The sequence below is a fragment of the Sceloporus undulatus genome, chromosome 2, assembly GCF_019175285.1.
Source record: "Sceloporus undulatus isolate JIND9_A2432 ecotype Alabama chromosome 2, SceUnd_v1.1, whole genome shotgun sequence".
NCBI classification, from domain to species: Eukaryota; Metazoa; Chordata; class Lepidosauria; order Squamata; family Phrynosomatidae; genus Sceloporus; species Sceloporus undulatus.
In genome coordinates this window covers 190,028,914-190,049,519 of record NC_056523.1, presented here as the reverse complement: position 1 = coordinate 190,049,519, position 20,606 = coordinate 190,028,914, and the positions used below count along the sequence as shown (strand labels likewise).

Genomic DNA, 20,606 nt, shown 5'->3' with positions numbered 1-20,606 from the left:
CATGCGCATGTGCGCTCAAAAAAAATGGTTAAAAAGGAAACGTACATCTGGAATAGAAATTGTTTGCATTTGAAAAGGGGGGGGGGTTTGCCTGACATGAGCTCCGTGATTTTTTCCTCTGCAAGGAAGGAATGGCCAGCGCACAGAGGCTTTTGGGCAGGGGATGCAGGAAAAGAGGCCCAAAGAATGCCTTCCCTTGCTCCCTCGCCCAGGGCTCTTTCCTCCTCCCCCTCCCCCCGATGAGGGGAGGAAATGCCTTGCCCTTTGCCCACCCTCTGACCTAAATCCCTCCTCAATTTGCCTCGATCGTGATCGAGGCCAAGTTCCTCATTCCCAGACCCGGGGTTTTTAAAAGAAACGGCATTTGCGCCGATTTCAAAGACCCGCGCTAGGGGCCATTTAACACGGAACGGGTGTGCACAGCCCGGATTCGCTTGTGTAGATTCGGGGTGAGTAGGAACTTCACGTGATTGAATCGGTTTCAAACGATTTTTTTTGTAATGTGAATGAGCCCAAAGATTAGCAATGCCTACTGTAATATTACATTTCCAACTGCAGGACAAGAAAACAACTTGGTTTTCATTGAAATGTTAAATTTGTTTCTGAGGGAAATCACACAACTGGCTGCACTTCCATACACAAATATTCCCTACAAATAGAAAAGTAGTGCATCTGTGGAAGAAGAGCTGTAGTTTATAAACACTCCCTATGATACGTTCTCTTGTCAAAGAGAATATTTCTACACATAGAAGCATTCAGCCACATGACTTTCCAACTCCAAACTGGTAAAGTCCACTCAATGCAGAATTACTTCCTGAGGGAATGCTAAGTTTAAGGCTCACCTTGTAGGCCACAGTCTCCTCGTCCTCACACACCGTTTCCCCATTTTCCTCCTCTCCTTCTTCCAAGTCACAAGACATTGCCCGACGGATCTCAGGTCCCAAGTCTTGCAAACTTTTCAACCCAGCCTGAATGGGACAGAGGCATAAGGACAGTGGGATCAGAGCTGCCCAGGATCTATGTTGCATTCCTTGTTCATGAGACCACCTGACACAGAGGCCCATACTTACAACAAGGAGAGACTCACTTGCAAGGCAGTAGAGTTGCTCGGGGAACCATCTGGTCCAAGCATCCCCTTCTCCTTTCGTTTACGGAATTTACGGAAATAATCCTGGATCAAAAATGTAGCGTAGAACTTTCCAACAGTGACCTCCTCCTCTGCCAAGGGAAGGTTTAAGCACATGCTGGTTAAGAAACATGGGTTGTTTTGAAACAACCATTCTTCCATGAAGCCCCATACAACCAGCCAGGCTGTTTTTTAAAAGTCAAAAATCACTGCTGAGGCAGCTTATAGATCAAATTGACTGGGAGGTAATTATCTTCAAGGTGCTGCAAGAGCGTCAGCATCCCCACCCCATAGCAATGGAATAATGGGGTTGCACTTGTAGTTCCAAAGATAAACTCCATCTTGCACTAAAAAACATTTGACATTTCATGTCATTTTATTATTATATGTGTGTGTGTGTGTGTGAGAGAGAGAGAGAGAGAGAGTGTGTGTTAGAGAAAGAGAGAGAGAAAGAGACAGCCAGTACGGTGTAATGGATTGAGCACTGGACTACAACTCTAGACCCCAGGATTTGAATCCCCATTCAACCATGGAAACCCACTGGATGACGTTGGGCAAGTCACACTCTCTCAGCCTTAAAGGAAGGCAAGGGCAAACCTTCTCTGAACAAAACATGCCAAGAAAACCACATGATAGGTTTGCCTTAGGGTCACGATAAGTCAGAAATGACTTGAAGGCACATAATAACAGAGAGAGAGAGAGAGAGTAAAAATTATTTTGCAAGGCCTATTGTGACTGGTGCCAGAAACCCAGCATGGCTGGTAGCTGGCTCAAGGCTCGGAGATTTTGAAAGGCCCCAGCAAACAACATAATTTTTGATCTGCTCAGGGACATATCTAGGATTTTAGGAAGGCGGGGTCCAGACTAAGTGCCACCATTATAATGGGGCTTGGGCGCGGTGGCGCAGCAGCACGCATCATTCATTTTTCTAATGGGAGGAGGGTCCGGACCCCAAGAACCCCCCCCCCCTTCGCTACGTCCCTGATCTGCTCCTTACTTCTCCCTTAATGGTTGAAACACATGAGAAGAGGCTAGATTTGTTGTTGCCAGGACAGGAGTACTGACCTTCTGGCGGGGGTATCACCTCATCCAGTAGTTTAGGCTTTGTCCGTTTCCAGATCTTTTTGATGACAGCACGGAGCTCCTTGTTGGCCACATCCAAATCTCCTATAATAGGAATGGACAGAAAAAGACTTTCATAGACTCATGGAGTTAAGGTTCCCTATGGGCCACTGAGTCCAAGCCCCTGCTCAGTGTAGGATCTCTAGATAAAGCATCGCCAGCAAGTAGTTGTCCGGCCTCTTTCTGAAGACATCCAGAGATGGAAACCCCACCACCTCTCCAGGCAATTGGTTCCATTGCCAAACTGCTCTCACTGCCAAGACGTTCCTTCTAATATGCAAGCAAAAATCTACCTTCCTGTATTCAAAAATCTTCCAAAAATTCCTGTCTTTAGGGACTCACTCTAGCACCCAGGGACACCACTTGGGGAGTGACTCTAGAACTAAGAGGTGAGGGTTGAAGTAAAATGGAAAGAAGCTAAGGCAAAAAAAACCTGGGAATGAAGCAAGGACCTTTGGATAGCTGACATCACAGAATATTACAACTTGGCAGCAAGAGGGTCACAAAGGACGTTTTTAGAAGGAATAGAAACCTTAGAGTTTGGGATCAGATCCAATTTTCTGATGCTGGGATTCATGTATATCTCATATATATGTGTGAGATATGTCATATATGATGCCAAATGTAATTGTTGCAGAGTCAGTGTGGCATAGTGGTTTGAGTGTTGAACTATAACTGTGGAGACCAGGGTTCAATTCCCAGCTTGGCCATGAAACCCACTGGGTGACCTTGAGCAAGTCTCAGCCTCAGGGAAAGGCAATGGCAAACTTCCTCTGAACAATTCTTGTAAGAAAACTCCATGATAGGTTCACCCTAGTATTGCCATTAAGTAAGAAGTGACATGAAGGCACACAACAACAACAAATAATTATTTCATTGAACAGCTAGCTATTATCTGTGGTCACTATGCATCTTTCCAACCTCTTCTCTCTCATAAGACCCTATCAGGAAAGAACAGCAAAGATTTCCCACTCCTCAGATTTCCAGGGAGGGAAAGCATCTTTGTGTTGGACAGGAGGGATGAAGATACTCACAAGAGATAGGACAGAAAGTTGCTGCTGGCAAGCAAAGCACGGGGATTTGTGAAAACCTAGTAATGGGGCCTGGCACATATAAAGTTCTTTCCCTTCATCAGCAAGAACTGTCTTTGTGTATATTGGGGCTATATGCCAAAGCATCATCTTGTACTTCACCTTCTGTCTTAATCTTAAGGGATGTCCGCACCAGGGCAAAGAGGGTAGCATTGAAGGTGACCGTTCCATCTGAGTTCAGGGGCATGTTCATAGCCACTAATCTCTGCAAAGACAAACACAAAGACAAACACATTCAAACCAGAGTTTAGGGAATGTTATTTCTTTGGACTACAACTCCCAGAAGCCGTCAACCAGCATAGCCATTCCCTTCCCGACTCTGCATAGCTTCCATTCCCTCCCCAAGCATCATTACTTCCCTGACTCTCTCCCTTCCTGACCCATAGAAGAAGTGAAGGATAAAGTCCTACAATTTGGTGCAGGGATTCTGCTGCAGAGACTTTTACTCCCCTAGCTAGAGGGAAGCAGAAATTACCCATACTCCTGAAGGCCTTTGGAATTACCTTGCAGGCTACTCGGTGGGGGCAGAGCTTCCCAAAGCCGAGGGGTGGCTGAATGCGGCGAAGCAGAGTCACCACATCAAGGTGCTTGATACGGCCCCTGGAAGAACAACAGCAACAATGGCAACAACAAAAATAGTTGTGGATTTCCCTCATTTATAGATTGCTTATTTTATTTTATTTTATTTTATTTTATTTGTATGCTGCCTTTCTGCCAGGAAGGACCCAAGGCGGCTCACAGGCCTTCCAAGTGGTCTCACACAATAACAAAACATTAAAGAAACAAAAATCCAAACATTGTTAACAGCAGCAGAAATATGGGAAAACATATGCCATTTTATTTAAACCTGGTGGCGCAGTGGTTAAATGCCTGTACTGCAGCCATTCACTCGAAACCACAAGGTTGCTAGTTCAAGACCAGCAAAAGGGCCCAAGCTCGACTCAGGCTTGCATCCTTCCGAGGTCACTAAAATGAGTACCCAGACTGTTGGGGACAAATTAGCTTACTTGCTAATTAGCTTACTTGCTGTTCACCGCTATGATCTTTGGAATAGCGGTATATAAATAAAACAAATTATTATTATTATTACCAAAACAGCACTATAGGTTGCGAGAAGTATTCAAACAAAATTAAACACATTTTAAAGAACAGCTCCATTGATCCAGTAGTCCAGATTCTTAGTAGGAAGTTCTGGGACAAGGCCCCCAGTGTCCCTGTGAGACAAGCAGACTAGGAGGGTCATGTTACAGCCTCAAAGGGGTTCCTTATAAAGATTCAAGCCAAGTAAAACTAACAACATCTTGGATTATGGGTCCATCCATATGAATATAATCCCTACTGCCCTGGTGGTACACATCTAGCTAGCAAATACGTAGTTAGAAGTAATACTCCCCCATTGCCTTTAGTGTAGGGGTGATTTACTTTAGTAGGTTTTTTAGTAGGTGCACAATCTTCTGGTCTTAGAACCCTCTGGTGACTAAATAGAGCCCCGCCTTGGGGGGGGGGGGCAAATAAATAAATGGCAGAAAAATTGGTTTTTTTACAAAAATGAGTAGTTTTGATGTGAAACAATGCAGAAAGGACACTACAGCCTATTGAAAAGGTGAATCGTCACTTTTGGAGGCTTCCAGGAGATTTAATTCCCCCTTTTTGCTAGAAAAGAGGTGGTCCAGGAGAAAGTCTGAGGAGGGTCTTAAAAATATATGCTCAAGGAACCTCAATGTGACTCCCAGTATGTTCAGTATGTTCTTTGTCCATCTCAATTCTAATGATAGGAGCCAGAAATTCAAGACATTCTACTGGTAAGGAAGGTGAAGACTGGAAAATTCCAGGATTGCTGGGACATCCAGAAATACCACTACTATTCCCAGTTGTTGTTCCTGAATTACAAGAAAGAAAGAAAAAAGAATGTCTTTGTCTCTTACTTGGCACCAGGATCATACTCTGACCAGATCCTCTTGAACTCATCAAGATGGTGGGGACCCAGAATGGACCAGTCTCTAGTCAGATAGTCAAAATTGTCCATGATCACAGCGACGAAGAGGTTAATGATCTAGGAAAGGTGAGGCAGATATCAGTAGATGCTCCCAGGGAACCCATGGAGAGCAACGAGAACAAGAAATCAGAGGCAAACAGCCAAATCTCTTAGGAATGTTTACTCAGATGTAAATCACACTGAGTTCCCAAGGAAACATGCTTAAGGTTGTTTTTGTGGGTTTTTTGGGCTATGTGTCCATGTTCTAGAAGAGTTTGTTTCTGATTTTTCGCCAGCATCTGCATTCTCTGAAGATGCGAGCCAGAGTTGCAGGTGAAACAAACTCTTCTAGAACATGGACACATAGCCCAAAAACACCACAAAAAACTATGGATGCCAGCCATGAAAGCCTTCACCTTCACATGCTTACGATTGCAGCCACATTTGAAAGGGTGGATGTCACATCACAGTGTCAGATGAGCTCATGAATGCTTTCTCACAGGAACTATTTTCAGGGCTTTGGCTTGGGCTTAGAATGGGCATAATAGAAATAAATAATGACAACAAGCATTGAACTACAACTCTGGAAATCAGGGTTCAATTCCCACCTCGACCATGAAATCCACTGAGAGACACTCTCTCAGCCTCAGGGGATGGCAGTGCCAAGCCACCTCTGAACAAATCTTGCCAAAAAAAATCTCCATGACAGAGTCACCATAATTCAGAAACAACGTGAAGGTATGCAACAGCAAACAACAATAATGCCTTAGAATAGGCCTACTGCCAATTGCCTTCTCAAAATTAGCATCTTACATGTGTCTAGGATCATTATCACGCTACACTTATAGCAGTATTATTCCACTTTAATGCGAATGGCAGCCTCCTGTGGCATTCTGGAGTGTGTAGTTTAGCGATGCCTAGAAGCTCTCTTGCTGAGAATTCTAAATGCTCCTTCCTAAACTACACATCCCAGGATTCCACAGGAGGTAGCCGTAGTAGTAAAAGTGGAATAATAGTGCTATAATAGTGTTGCGTAATAATCAGCTAGGATAAAGAAGGATGGCTTTTGGTCATGAGCCTCAGTGCTCCTCATTTTAGCAATAAAGCATGGGAATATACCCATTATATGCTAGAGACAGCTGTAAGAAGATTGGGTAAATTTGATTATGGAGCACTAGCATGAGGTTTGTGCTGGTGCAGGGATATCACAAAAAAGATAACCCTTAAAACACTTTATTAGTGCTGTCATTCTGCAATTCTTTGCTTCACTGGCTAAGCACAGAAATAGCAGGAACATTTTAAGGCTTTTCCCTTGCGAGAACAGAAAAGAAACCAGCTGGAGGGCAGTTCTGAGTGGACAAATGGCAGGAATGGGAAACATTAAGACAAATCCTGCTGTTCGTTTTTTTTGCTCTAGCCTCTGAGGTTACTTTTCATTATGTCCACACAAGGAATCTCTTCACACGTTGCCTGGGTAATGTCTGCTTTTAATCTCAAGGTAAAGGGCTGGTTAATTGGCACGTCAAAATCCCCAGTCCTGTTGGAAACAGGTGTTTTTGCCTAGTGGACAGGATGACAGGGCATGGACTCTGGGGAGGGCAGAGGGAATGGCAGACATCTTGACTGTAAATTCTCACCAGAAAGGCGCACAGCATAAAGAAGCTGATGAAATAGACAATGGCAAAGTTGCTGCCACAAGTGAACTCCTCCCCAGGCTCATAATCGGACTCAGGGTCACAGCGTTTCCCAGGCATGCTGGCCAGCATGATCTCCTGCCAGGCTTCCCCTGTTGCACACCTGGAGGGGATTGGCAGGTAAAAGAACAGAGTGAAGGTGACCCACTTGGGTTTGAAGCAAAGATATCACTGGTGCGGTAGAAGAGGAAGATCAGGCACAGACAGTCATCTTGCAGTTTGGGAAGGGAGCCATTTGGGAAGAAAACACTGGGAAGTCAGGCAGTTAGACCTCCTGCGATTCTTCTCCAGAAGCACCTTCTCCTTCAATACAGTTTGGCCAACTCACTGACGCTACACACTGAGTGGCCACAATAAAGAATTAAATGGGTCTATATGTTGGTTAAATGTCCAAATGTTTTTTTTAAAAAAGAGATGTGCATGTTTGTGATTATTTAGTTCATGTAGGTGAAATTGATATTTTAAAATAATTAGTTCTTAAATAAGAAATAATTCTTTTAAAAATGTGTACATAAGAAGAGCCTTGCTATATCACCCCAGGGGTCTGCCTACTGCCTTTGTACCTGTTCCCTCTCTCCTTCTCCTAGTCATGAAATAATGGCCCTTTATTCTACTTAAATACAATGAAGTTTGATCTCAGAAGCTAAGCAGGGTGAGCCTTGGTTAGTACTTGGAAAGGAGACCACCAGGAAAGACTAATCTGTATTCAGAGGAAGGCAAGGGCAAACCACCTCTGAATAAATCTTGCCAGGAAAATCCTGTGAAAGCATTGTCACACATCAGAATTGACTTGAAAGCACATAACAGCTACAACAAAGTTTGCCATTACGTCTGCTGTATTCTGAAGCCAAGATAAGTCAAAAGAAGCGAAGGTGCCCCTGGATAATCAGGGCCTTCTGCCTGATCTCAAGCACAGGGGAAGGAGAAAAAGGAACAGCACTCCTCTCTGCATGACTGGAAGAGGCACATGAGAGGTAGGAGAAAGAAGAAAGGTACCTGAAAAGAAGCAGCACAGCCTGTGGGAAAGTCTGGAAGTTATTGTTGCGATTGATTGGTGTACCATCCTGCATGGCCACTTTGCCAAATGTCTGGAAGGCAAAGAAGCACTCTCATGATTTAGCCAAAAACAGGTTTTAGATAGAAAATATTTCTGAAGCAAACTGGAATAACCAACAGCATTCAATCCTCCCTCTCAATACTCTCAAAGATTCCCAGCCTTCATCCCTCCTCATGGAGCAGAGGATGAAAGCAATGGCACCATGCTGCTAGGACAACTGCATGAAGCAGGAGAATGCTTCCAGCACTCAGCACGATCTGGCTGTCTTTCTGCTTCCGGTTTCTTTAATCCAAGCTCTGTCTATATGGGACCAGTAAGTGAAACTTAGGTTTCTCATAGGCATCATCTGTTTAAACCACATGCTCAGTTAGAATAGCATATACATGCACTCACTGATGTACACAAGCAAGTCTCTTGTACATCCCCATATTAACACAAACACTCATTGTCTACCCATGCCTCCATCTATGCATAGTTGTGCATAGTTCTAGCAAGCCTACTCACAGCTGTAATGAACAGTCAAGTCACTCAGAATCACAGAGGAATTCATTTGCTCCACACAAGCACACGGGGGTGAGAGAGGCTCACCTGCATGCCAATGACTGCATAGATGAAGAAGATCATGGCAATGAGAAGGGCAACATATGGCAAAGCCTGGAGGTAGAATAACAAAGAGAATTTGGAGAACTGAGTCACTGCACACAGCAGCCACTTTCACATACTCCCAGTTTATCCCAATGTCAGAATGTTTTGACAAGAGGTGCCCCATGGCACACACATTTCAACCTTTCTCAAACATGCCAGAGCTTGATGCTTTGTTGGATACAACTCCCAGAATCCTAGACTGGCTGCAGGAAGGGGTTAAGGGGAGTTGTAATCTTTCCCCAAAATGACCCTGTTCAAGCTCTTCTGACATTTGAATGGAGCAAAATATGCTGGGATCTAAAGTTTGAGGAGGATATCACATGACTGAAATTGGAAGTATAATCTGGTGTCATCCTGAACGCAATCATGCGTATTCACGTTATTGCGCGAAAGTTTACCAGATGCGATCGCTGGCAGTCCAAATGCACTCCGAATGCAATCACATGTCAATCCATAGTTAAGTAAAATCAGTGAACTAGCGAAGACACAAACCCAATTCCTAGGCAACTCTGAACTCAGTGTGCTGTTGTTTGGTGTGATGTGCATGTCTCCTTTGGTCCTGGTCTCCCCCCAATCTGGAAGGGGGGTTTCCCATGAAGCCACGCTGCAATTCTGCTTCAATTTTGCTTCCGCTTGTCCTTCAACATTGCTGAGGGGGGGGCTGCTGCCTGCTAATTAAGAGGCATGGACCAGGAGCTATTGGATAACCATTATATTCATGTTTTAATGTGACAAGAGTGAATATATGCTCGTTTTAACGTGAATAGCTCATGTTCTTTCAACCATTCTTTCCACCCCACTCCCCCAAACCTCTTTTGTAAAATGTGGGGTTCCTTGGTTCCTCTCTCACTCGCCTAAATATGCTATGCTCCAGTCATCTGGAGTTTCACTGAGCATGCGCAAGGATACCAATTCGCAATTAAGAACCCACCGATGTGATGGCTTACTTTGCACAGAATCTGGGTCGCGTTCAGGGAGGCCCATTACAGCAAATTTAAAGTGTGATAAGGAATCACGTAATTGCATGAATTTTCGAACTGACCTCGCTATCTTCTCTTTCAAAATTGAGAGCCTCCCTTCCCGTTTGATAAACTCCTGAGAATCAGGGGGAGGCAAAGAGCATTCTCTGTCCCTTTCTCCTCCTCTGCAAACAGCTAACCTGGAAGGATTTGATGAAGGTCCAAAGCAGGGTGCGGATACCCTCCCCTTTGCTGAGCAGCTTGACCAAGCGCATGACGCGGAAGAGACGGAAGAAAGTGATAGAGATGCGAGAACTGTCCTCTGAACTCTATGGAGATAGAAATCAGGTTGTTTGTAACAAAATACTTGTCACACACATATAGAACATGGTGCACAGATACCAAATCCACCCATGCTGCTTTGCTAGATGGAATCACCGTTTACACAATCCACTCATCAGTTTCCAGTAGGGTCCAGCAGTCTCTGGAAGCTCATGGGTGGAGAAGCCAGAAATAGATGGATCTCTCCTGTCATCTACTCAAAGCAAATGATGCCTGTTGGAAGTACACTGCCTCTGTATATAGTGGTCCATTTAAGCTCAGGGGTGACGACAGGTCATCCCATTGTTTGAGAACTACAGCTTTCATCAGTCCTAGCCAGCAACAGCCAACCATGTGGGATCATGGGAGGGAGAACGATACATTCTCTATTCCTATTTTGCTATTATATATATAGAGGGGGGGGGATAAAATTAATCAATGAATCTTTCTTTCTTTTTCTTTCTAGTTATGCTTTTAACTTTTGTATGTTTATGTACTTTTATTCTGTTTTTAGCTAGCTGATTTTAACTGTCTTTTAAATGCTTATTGTACAGTTTTTAAATGGTTTTATTTGTGAGCCATCTTGGGTCCCTTTCTGGGTGGAAGAAGGCACAGAAATGAAATGAAATGAATGAATACCTTACAGATTCACATAACCACAAATGACAGGGTTGCATACCTCTCAGGTGAATGCAGCTCATGCCTCCAGCAGGAGCAGCACAACCATCCCACAGTTGGGTAAGGGTGGCTGCAACATACCCCCCAGTGCCCATCTTTTCTTTGCCTTGGCCTAGTCCTTTCACTGGTCCCAGATTAAAGGGGGAAATGTTATGCAGTTGCTAGGTAACCATGCTGCTTTTTCCTGTATCCGTATGTAGCAAATACAAATTGGGGAGATGGAGGGGAAAGAGGAACGTTTATTCTGGGAATGTGGCACCAAGAGTAGTGGGATGAGATCAATTGACAAGTAAGATAAACAGAGGGCCCCACATCTGAGATGGGGGCAGTGTGGCCTACCAAACTGGTACAAGTCCTGACTTTAATAGACATTCTTTCCTCTGGAGAGTTCATAAGGTGAATGTGCAGGGTGACTAGATATCTTCCTTTTCCAGGACAATTCCTACATTTCAATCTTATGTCCAGGAGAAATTTCAAAAGCCCTCCATCTTGAGCATGACTAAGAAGCATGAATTTACATTTGTGCTTTTAGCTTTTATTTTGTAATGTCGTACATTTTTCTTCAATGTCCTATATTTTGAAGTACACACACAACGAGCAGCAAGCTTACACTATAACAGTCTAGGAACAAAGGGAACAACAAGTGATATCTGTAATTACTTCAACACATCTATTTTACAAACTATCTGTATCTAAATCCACATTGATGAAGTATCAAAAGACATTAATACACAACAGTGTCCATCTGAAGAATAAGGTGATAAAAGTCCATATAAACACAGTCTCTAGTGTTGGCAGTGAACTAGAAATCTCAAGGACTCTCTAGTGCATACAGATTTTTATGAACATGCTCAAGAGCCAATTCATGTTAGAGGACATCACAGTTGTGGCCATTGTAGTTGTTGCAAACAATCCCTTAACATAAAATCCTTTGTCCATCCCATATCAAAGGAATGTTATGAATTAAAATCATTCACTAATTGCAACTCTCTAAATGTCATTTATGTGATTTTATGCCCTTGTCAGAAGATATATGTAGGACAAACTTCGAGACCACTAAGAACTAGAATATCTGAATATAAAAGTACCATCCGGAATAAAAGTGTTGATACTTCATTGGTCACACATTGGTCACAATTACATCACTCTCCAGAATCCTTAAAATTCTTTGTAATTGAAAAAGTCAAGTTTGGTACTTTTTATAGTGGTAACAAACACATTAAACTCTTACAAAGAGAATCATTTTGGATTCATAAGTTGGCAACAAATATACCCAAGGGTTTAAATGACAGGTTAGATTTGAGTTCCTTTTTATGAAACTGTTTAAATTTAGATATTTGACAGTACTGCATATATTACAGTAAGGTATGATTATGGGAAGGAGGCCAGGTTGACAGCATACAGCTATATTTTGCTTGCAATGTATCTATAAAGAGTTAGTTAAAGTTGTTTATTTTGCTATTATCATATATGTTACAGTGTTTGTATGTACAACATTAGATACAGTACATTCAGCTGTGGTTCGGGCTTACTTGGTGGGATATTTAGTATAGTATATATTGTTAGAGGATATACCTTTAAGAGAACTGTATTCATTTTGCTATCACCTGCAGCCCATTGCTGGGCTAGAGTATTATAACACACTAGTCCTGTAAACTTTTACCAGCATTCTTCTTATCTGTTAAGCCAAGTTGTGAATGTCATTGGTAAGCTACAATGGTTTAATTTTTGAAATTCTGTTTTACAATTATAATTAATTGTGTATTATGTTATTGATGGTATTTAATGTATTAATTATTGTCACCTTGTATATTTAGAAGAATGGAACACATTATGTACATTATTAATCCGGCGATAAAACTCTTTTATGCTGATGAAGACTTGTGGTGAGTTGAAACGGCCGCAGAGTACTCCGGAGGTAGCTGTCTGTATACAACCGACGAAGGACCTTGCTACCAGTAAAAAATTACAAGTTCCAACTTTAGGCTTATTTTGCTCCAAATACCATTAATGTTTGTTCCCTAGATTGTGGACAATATTGGGGTGTTGCAGCAGTAGAGTGTCATTCACTGCCAACACTAGAGACTGTGTTTATATGGACTTTTATCACCTTATTCTTCAGATGGACACTGTTGTGTATTAATGTCTTTTGATACTTCATCAATGTGGATTTAGATACAGATAGTTTGTAAAACAGATGTGTTGAAGTAATTACAGATATCACTTGTTGTTCCCTTTGTTCCTAGACTATATTTTGAAGTGCCTTAACCTCCTTTGTGGCTCGGACATCTGGTCACCCTGTGTATGTGCCTTCAAGTCACCTATCATGGAGATGACTCTATGAATTTCATACCGTTTTCTTAAGCAAGGAATATTCAGAGGTGGTTTGCTAGTTCCTTCTGCTGAAATACAGCCCACAGCACCTGATATTCATTGTCGGTCTCCCATCCAAGTACTAACCAGGGCTGACTGTTTAGCTTCCAAGATCAGATGGAATCTGGTGCCTTTAGGGTATTGGGCATGCTGTATATATTCACGTATAAGTCTAAACATTTTAGTCTAAAAATTGACCCAAAAACTTGAATTGACTTATCCACAGGTCAGTGTAAGTACTGTACTTTAACTATTATTTTAAAAGGAACCAAGAGAGTAATCTGCCCTGGAAGCACTGGCCCCCCTCTACTCTCTTATCCATTCAGCTTTTAGTTGCTGTACGTACATTTATGCTGGCTGGAATTTTGTATGTTCTTTGGCATTGTTTTCCTTTGCTTCATACTTTATATTCTTTGTTACATCCTCTAAATTTTATCATTGACGTATCCACGTATCATAGCAAAATCCATAATATTGGCCCCAAAACCTGCCCTCAATTTAAACATGAGGTCAGTTTATAGTCAAGTATATATGGTATACAGTCCTCCCTCTGTTCTCGCATTCTTCAAACTCACGTCCCTCACTTATGCATGAGGGATGAATGGAGGGAGGATGAATGGGGTACGTGCCCGTGGCACGCACCTGCGCACCCTTCTGCACCTGTGCCTATATTCAAGCCAATGGGGCTTGAATATAGGCAAAACTCCATTTTCATGAGGGGGTCTGGAACAGATCCCCCGGGGAAAAGGAGAGGTGACTGTATTGTTCTTTTTCCATTTCCCACTTCATTCTCACACTCCTTTTTATCTTCACAACAATCCTGCAAAGTTGATTAGGTTAAGAGTTTGTGACTGGTCCAAAGATACCCAGTGAGCTACAGGGCATAGTGAGAATTTGAACCTCAGCCTACTCAAGCCCAGTCTAATGCTCTAACTACTAAATTTCACTAGCTGTTTTATGGACTTTTCTATTGTGTACACTCAAATGTTTGAGACAGTCAGCTCCTCCATTGCCCACCCTCAAACCTTGTTGAGATGCAACACATATATAAAAGTACCTCTCCAACATGCCCTCCATTCTAGTTGCAAGATAGTGAAAGGGATCCATGATGATGATGACGATGACAATGATGATGATAATGATGATGACAGTGAAGAGAAAATGACATTTATAATATTAATCATGGTAGGAAAGAGGTGGGGAAACAAAAGAAACAGCTGAATACATGCTCCAATTGATAAACAAAAGACAAGCAAAAAGGTGATTTTAACAGTGGAACAGAAATGAAGTTTGAAGGATGTTTTATACCCCTCAAAAATCAATTTTATTTCATGTATTATGCATATGCAAAATATCAAACAGAATCTAGTCTCTGGCACAGAGCATATTCTTTCTCTGTTTTCATTTTAAAAGCATGTTTCTTATTGTGACAAATATACTTGAGTTACCCTGTCTGAAAATAAATACATATTCACATGTTAGCACATTCAGTCCATACAAAGGTACTGCAACATGGTGAAAGCTTTTCAACAGATTTTCCTGCAAATGTGTCTCAACATCCTACAGGGACCTTCCATAAGAAAACTAACAAATTATGGGTGTTTTACAGGGCATGCATAAGGAGGAGGAGAACTCACGTTGACTTCAGTGACGGCAATGTCTACCACACTCCCAACCACAATCAGAGCATCAAAGGTATTCCACGCATCACAGAAGTAGTGCTGGAAAAGGACAACAGAAAAGACCTCTTGGAAACCAACCTCTGTGAAAGTCAGCCAGAAATAGGCCCAAACACCCTCCACCTTTATGTTGTTGTTTGGCGACCCTAAGACAATCCTATCATGGGATTTTCTGGACAAGATTTCAGAGGAGGTTTGTCATTACTTTTCCCTGAAGCTGAAAGCATATGACATGCCCAGGGTCTCCCAGTGGGTTTCATGGCTGAGCTGGGAATGAAACTCTGGTCTCTAGGGACTTAGTCCAACACTCAAACAACTATGACAAACTGCCTCTCTTTTCTAATCTCTACCTAGGACATGGAGCTTTGGATTCAAGCTACAGGAAAAGAAATTCCACCTAAACATTAGGAAGAGCTTCCTAACAGTAATAGCTGTTCAACAATGGAACATGCTGCCTCAGACAGTGGTGGAGTCTCCTTTTTTGAAGATTTTTAAACAGAGGTTGGATAGACATCTGTTGGTGGAGCTTTGATTGTGTATTCCTGCATGGCAGGGGGTTAGACTGGATGGCCCTTGGGGTCTCTTCCAACTCTATGATTCTATGATTACTTTTGGAACCAGAAGCAACAGAAGAAAGATATATGGAACATTATTCTCTTTTGCCTTGTTGCTCAACCTAAGCCATTGGCGTGGGCTGAATTATAAATCTAACTACATTCGTCAGATGTTCTCTCAAGCCTCCTGTTCTCCTTGGAAGTGTTACCTTGAAACACACAGAAAGTGAGCATTTCGCCAACCAGCTCCTCTGTGGTAATACTGTCTGCATCAGAATCTCACGCAAAGACATGAGTCTGCCGCTGCAGACACCGTAAATTGCTTGAACTTGACTTTTGGCAAGAAAGGGCGTTTTTACATATTTACATTTGCTCTTCAGCCTCTATTGTTAGTGGCTGGCACCAAATGTTGACATAGTTAGACATTTGCTAGGACCTGAAGATGGGGCAATAGTCCTGCTTCCATTCTGATTTTATATAAAGTCAGCACCCAAGAATGTCAGAAGTGGCATGGAGGGTTCTTGGACCAAATGCTCTGTGACTTTTCTGGGATAAAAGTGAAGATGGTGCTAGAGGAGGGAGCACACTAAGGGTGTCTTGTCTGACAGCTCACAAAATCTGGAGCTTGGTTTGCCTGTGCCACTCCTTATCAGACCATTGTCAACAGAGAAGATTGAACAAAAAGCTCTTTAAAACCTCAAATGTGAAAATGCTCAAACTGGGGGTGAGGTGGCAATTATGGTTCAGGGTTGGAGCCATATTGTGCCAAATGACATAATGCCAGAGTTTCTGGAGAACTATGGAGTCACCTTGAAACTCTGCAGTTGTTTGCAAGAAGCAAGGGAAAGCTCCCCCCCCCCCGCAAAACAAACAAACCACAATACAAAATTAAAACCCACTTTACGAACTCCTCCACCTTGTTCCCCACCGCCGCCACCAAATACTGGCAACCCTGCAAACCTTGGGCTTGAAGGCAATGATCTTCAACACCATTTCCACAGTGAAAAGGCCTGTGAAGACCATGTTAAGCAGGTCCATGACATAGTTGAAGGGCTGGGACTGTTCATAATGCTGTAAAAGGAGACAAGCACAAAATAAAAATTAAATTAAATTAAACTTTAAATTAAAATAAATTACTTATAGACATATCTTGGGGTGTCTCAGTCTGGAATATCTTGTGAATTGCTTTACAAGAAGAGCCAAGCTCAAAAACCCAGTTATCCTTGTTACATTTGGACTCTTTCATCCTTCCATAGCCACATATGGATGGAGTAGCAATGAGATGTTCTCTCCCCTGGTCCTCAGTGGATACAGCTGATGTGCCAGGTTAGATGGTCTGCACAGAAGGCTTTCAATATGTTTCCCATGGACTCTTCTGTGACCTCAAAACCTCCTTTCTATCCTGGTGCTAGATCCCACCTAGACTTCCACAGCTTCCCTGTCTTCTCACTGCATCCCCACTTCCTTTGCAATATTGAATATTGGCTCAGTTTCACGTCATTAGCTTGCCATTCCGTGCTTTTATGCTTTTTAAAGGAGAACACCAGTCCTGAAGAGTGATCTCACTGGTCATCTGTCACTAGCAAGGCATCTCAGGATGCAAGAGATCCTGTCATCATATGTTCCCTATCCTCATCTGATAAGTGACCCTGATTTCCAGCATGGAACTGTCCACCTTCTTCTCAGAGTACATCCTATGTTTTAACTATATTGTATTTGTTTCAATTTGTAAGACTACTTGAGCCCTAGTTTTGGGGTAAAAGTGGAAAATTTAACAAGTCAATAAGCAGAAACAAAAATGTTGGGCCCTGGTGGAACAGCAATATATATATATATATATCAAAAGTCACTGCTTGAGATGGATACTTTTCATGCCCAAAGTAACACTGTAAATGCAACATTTCTTTGTCATCAGAATAGTAGGATTTTGTCTTATCAATGTGTCTGCTTTGCTTGTGTCTGAAACTGGGGGTTGTATAAGGGTGTGTTTTTTAGCAGTAAAAACAATACAGTATATGGATAAGAGGTGTTGAACCCTTCATTCACTCCTTTTCTTTCTTCCCTTGCTGTACTTCCAGGCTGCTCACTTCCCATACTTGTACCAAGCTGATGCAATGAAGAAAGAGGAGGTTAGTATGGGAGGAATTCAATTCTCTTTCACCCACATGCTCTTTTCGTTGTGAAAAACCAGATCCTCCAACATGGCTTTAGACATACAGTACACAGAGGGAGAACCAACTGGGCTGTGCCACCCCACTGGGACTTAGTTGTCCTCCATCAACAGCCTTTCCTCCCCTATCTTTACCCTCAAGCCTTGAGGAGAGATAGGAAAGAAATAAAAATTATTATCATTATCATTATTAGTATTATGTAAGCCACTGTTGCTCCCTTCTGGCCATACTCACTTGTACAGCCAGTGCAATGGTGTTGAGCAAGATGAGCACAAACATGATGTACTCAAAGCCGGTGGAGTTGACCATGTACCAAAATTTGTACTGATATTTGTTCTTGGGGATGTAGCGCCGTAAGGGCTGGGCTTTCAAGGCATATTCCACGCACTGACGCTGGAGAAAAGAGGAGAAAAAAGAGATTTAGAGGGTATAGAATAGTAAAGAACAACAACCTTCCATTTGATTACTAGCTGCATTAAGGAAAACCCCTTCATTAGCATCCTTTTAATAGCACAGACAGAGAAATGGCCCCAGTAGCCTTCATGGTATATGCAAGGGATGAAGAAAATCCAGGCCGTGGGCTTCAATCTGCCCTGGGGCCCTATTTGCAGTCCCTTAAGTCTTTCAGAGACCCTTTAACCCATCCTCAAAAGCATTCAGGAAATCAAGGGAGGGGTTTAGGGCACTGTGGAGGAAGGAGATGAATACCAGTCCCCACAGCACCCAAAAATGGACATATGCACATTTAAGGGAAATTTATGGCATACATATGTCCCCAGGAAGATGCTAACTTGGTGGATGAAGCAATCCATCATATGAATGTACAGAACTTCTTTGATCTCTTAGCTTTAGCTCCCTGAATGAATTTCACTTCCCATGGCCACTGGCAAAATGCCTCAATTTTTTCAGAACTGACAATTTTTTCAGGATGTCAGTGGATGTGGATGTCAAGACCTTAGGGGTGCTGCAGCCCTTTCCATTTTAATGACAGTTCTTCCAATCTAGTCCCTCCTTTAGCACAACAACCATCACCTAAACTACTGGACTGCCTGCAACCCCTCTTTCTTCATCCTCACTGCTTCAAGATATCTTGGAAAACTCCCTAAACCTAAACCTTAGCCCTAGAAGTTTCCAAATGTGGTCCCTGTGCAGGTGTGAAAGCCATTTGTGCAAAGGCACCAAGAACATAAAGAAGAAACAGGTGCCACTGGTCTACCAAATGGTAATACAGGAACCACTTGATGATGAATATCTGCTGGCAGGTTAGGACCTAACTGTATTTTTATTCTTTTAATAAGTAATCTATTTTAATATTGTAACAATTTAATTCGGTTTTAATGTATCACTTTTCTATGTTTTAATTGTATTGTTTTTTAATATTGTGAAGCCACTCAGAGTTCCAGTTCTGGGAAAAGAATGGGATACAAATGATGATAATAATAATAATGGTGATGATGATGTTGGGAAGGATTTGTAGCAGTATAGGGCTAAAGTCACAACCAAGTTACTAGTTTTGCCACCCTACAGGCAACAGACACCAACATCTTACACTACATCTGGTGACTCTGAGAAAAATATTTTCATCATTGGTTCAACTGTTGGAGATACTCCTTCCTGTCTATTGTTAGGACGTAGATATGACTGAGCATGGGGTTTTGTTGTTGTTGTTGTTACTGGATGATTAGAGACAAGTGGCATGCATTCCAGTTGTATTTGGGAGAGAAGTAAAAAACATAATGCCAATAGTTCTATATTACAGACCAACTAATTTGTGCCCTCCTGGGGGGAAAAAAGTTGGCCATCCTTTTCAAAGGTATGAGGATCTGTGGAACAGTCACCACATTTTTCTCAATATTGGGGACAAGACAGAGAGGGAAATATAATTTGATTCTTACTGAAGCCATTCAGATGAATTGCAGAGAGACACAATACTTGAGTGTTGAATTTAATGAGTTAATTTGGGAGCAAACTATTGTTCCTCTGGGAAAGGGGAAACACACATAAACAAATTATCTTCCCCAATATGGGGCAAGAAGGGTAAGTGGGAAAGATACCTGGTTCTTGTCCAGTTCACAATTCTTGTATTCCTGTTCTCCCTGAGCCCGGAAGGTGATGATGACAAAGCCCACAAAAATATTCATCATGAAGAAGGCAATGATAATGATGTAGATGATGAAGAAGATGGAGATCTCCACACGGTAGTTGTAGATGGGCCCTTGGTTTTCAGCATTGGCATCAATGGCCTTGTACAGGAGCCTGGCATGGGCATGGTGGCAAAAAGAAGGCCAGTTATGGAGAAAGTACAGTGGAGGGGTGGAGTAGACAAACAGACAGACTTTACATAGTCAAAATGTTACCTCCCATTTCACTGAAAGGTGGTTCAGAAATATTTTAATTAATAAATAACTTCCACCTACTGGATGTTGAGGCTGAGAATAAGAGAATACTCTATCAGTAAACCTTCCCAAGGCATCTGCCAGCCAGTGCTTTTCCAAATGTGGAGCTATGGGACTATTGTGTGTGTGTGGGTGGGGGGGGGGGGGGGGGAGAGAACCAGAACTGCCAGGAGCCTGAGCAATGAAGAAGCCTATTGACCCAAAAGCCATCTTGGTCTTCATTTGGTGTAGGGGACTGGTCAAGTCAAAGACAGCACTCACTATTTCAGCCTAGCAGTTTGTGAATGTGCATCCCCCAGAATTCCTTGCAAAAGTGCAGGGAGTTCAGAATGTTTTCTCCATTTATAGGAATCTTAGATACAGACTTGCCACCAGGCTACCGTATGTATCCATTCTACGCCTGGGGCTTTGATTCTAGCCCTAGTTACCTGAAGGATTTCCCAAAACCTGGAACATTGAAACTGATGATATTAGATAAGCAACCAAAATGTGGGTAGTGATACCAAAAATGTGGATAATGACACCAAAAATGTGGCTAAAGGTGTAAAGCAGATACAGAGGGAATGAGGGAGTGGATTAATTTTTTAGTCTTTAATAATCTCTCCCTCCCTCCCTTTCTTTCATACACATCCCTCTCTTCATAGCAGAAAAAGACAGAAATAAATCACACACAACATAGCACCTAAGTTCTGTCACACTTACAAACACAAATGTGTACAAAGCATAGGGTGGAAGAGAATGAAATAGGAATGCAGGAATGGTGAG

At 42.3% G+C, this 20,606-nt stretch overlaps 1 protein-coding gene across 1 annotated transcript in view; it reads right to left on the bottom strand.

Annotated features, from left to right (window-relative positions):
• Positions 1-20,606, bottom strand: part of CACNA1F (calcium voltage-gated channel subunit alpha1 F) — a 125,744-nt gene that overhangs the window by 10,005 nt on the left and 95,133 nt on the right. Inside the window, exons 29-43 of the mRNA XM_042447643.1 lie at positions 19,500-19,701; positions 17,680-17,838; positions 16,235-16,345; positions 14,679-14,762; positions 14,099-14,119; positions 9,870-9,998; positions 8,654-8,719; positions 8,005-8,096; positions 6,952-7,111; positions 5,265-5,392; positions 3,843-3,939; positions 3,442-3,544; positions 2,192-2,293; positions 1,088-1,218; positions 843-968 (exon numbers count right to left, since the gene is read on the bottom strand). Of these exons, the coding sequence (XP_042303577.1) occupies positions 843-968; positions 1,088-1,218; positions 2,192-2,293; positions 3,442-3,544; positions 3,843-3,939; positions 5,265-5,392; positions 6,952-7,111; positions 8,005-8,096; positions 8,654-8,719; positions 9,870-9,998; positions 14,099-14,119; positions 14,679-14,762; positions 16,235-16,345; positions 17,680-17,838; positions 19,500-19,701 (1,711 nt within the window). The remainder of the gene's footprint in view (positions 1-842; positions 969-1,087; positions 1,219-2,191; positions 2,294-3,441; positions 3,545-3,842; positions 3,940-5,264; positions 5,393-6,951; positions 7,112-8,004; positions 8,097-8,653; positions 8,720-9,869; positions 9,999-14,098; positions 14,120-14,678; positions 14,763-16,234; positions 16,346-17,679; positions 17,839-19,499; positions 19,702-20,606) is intronic.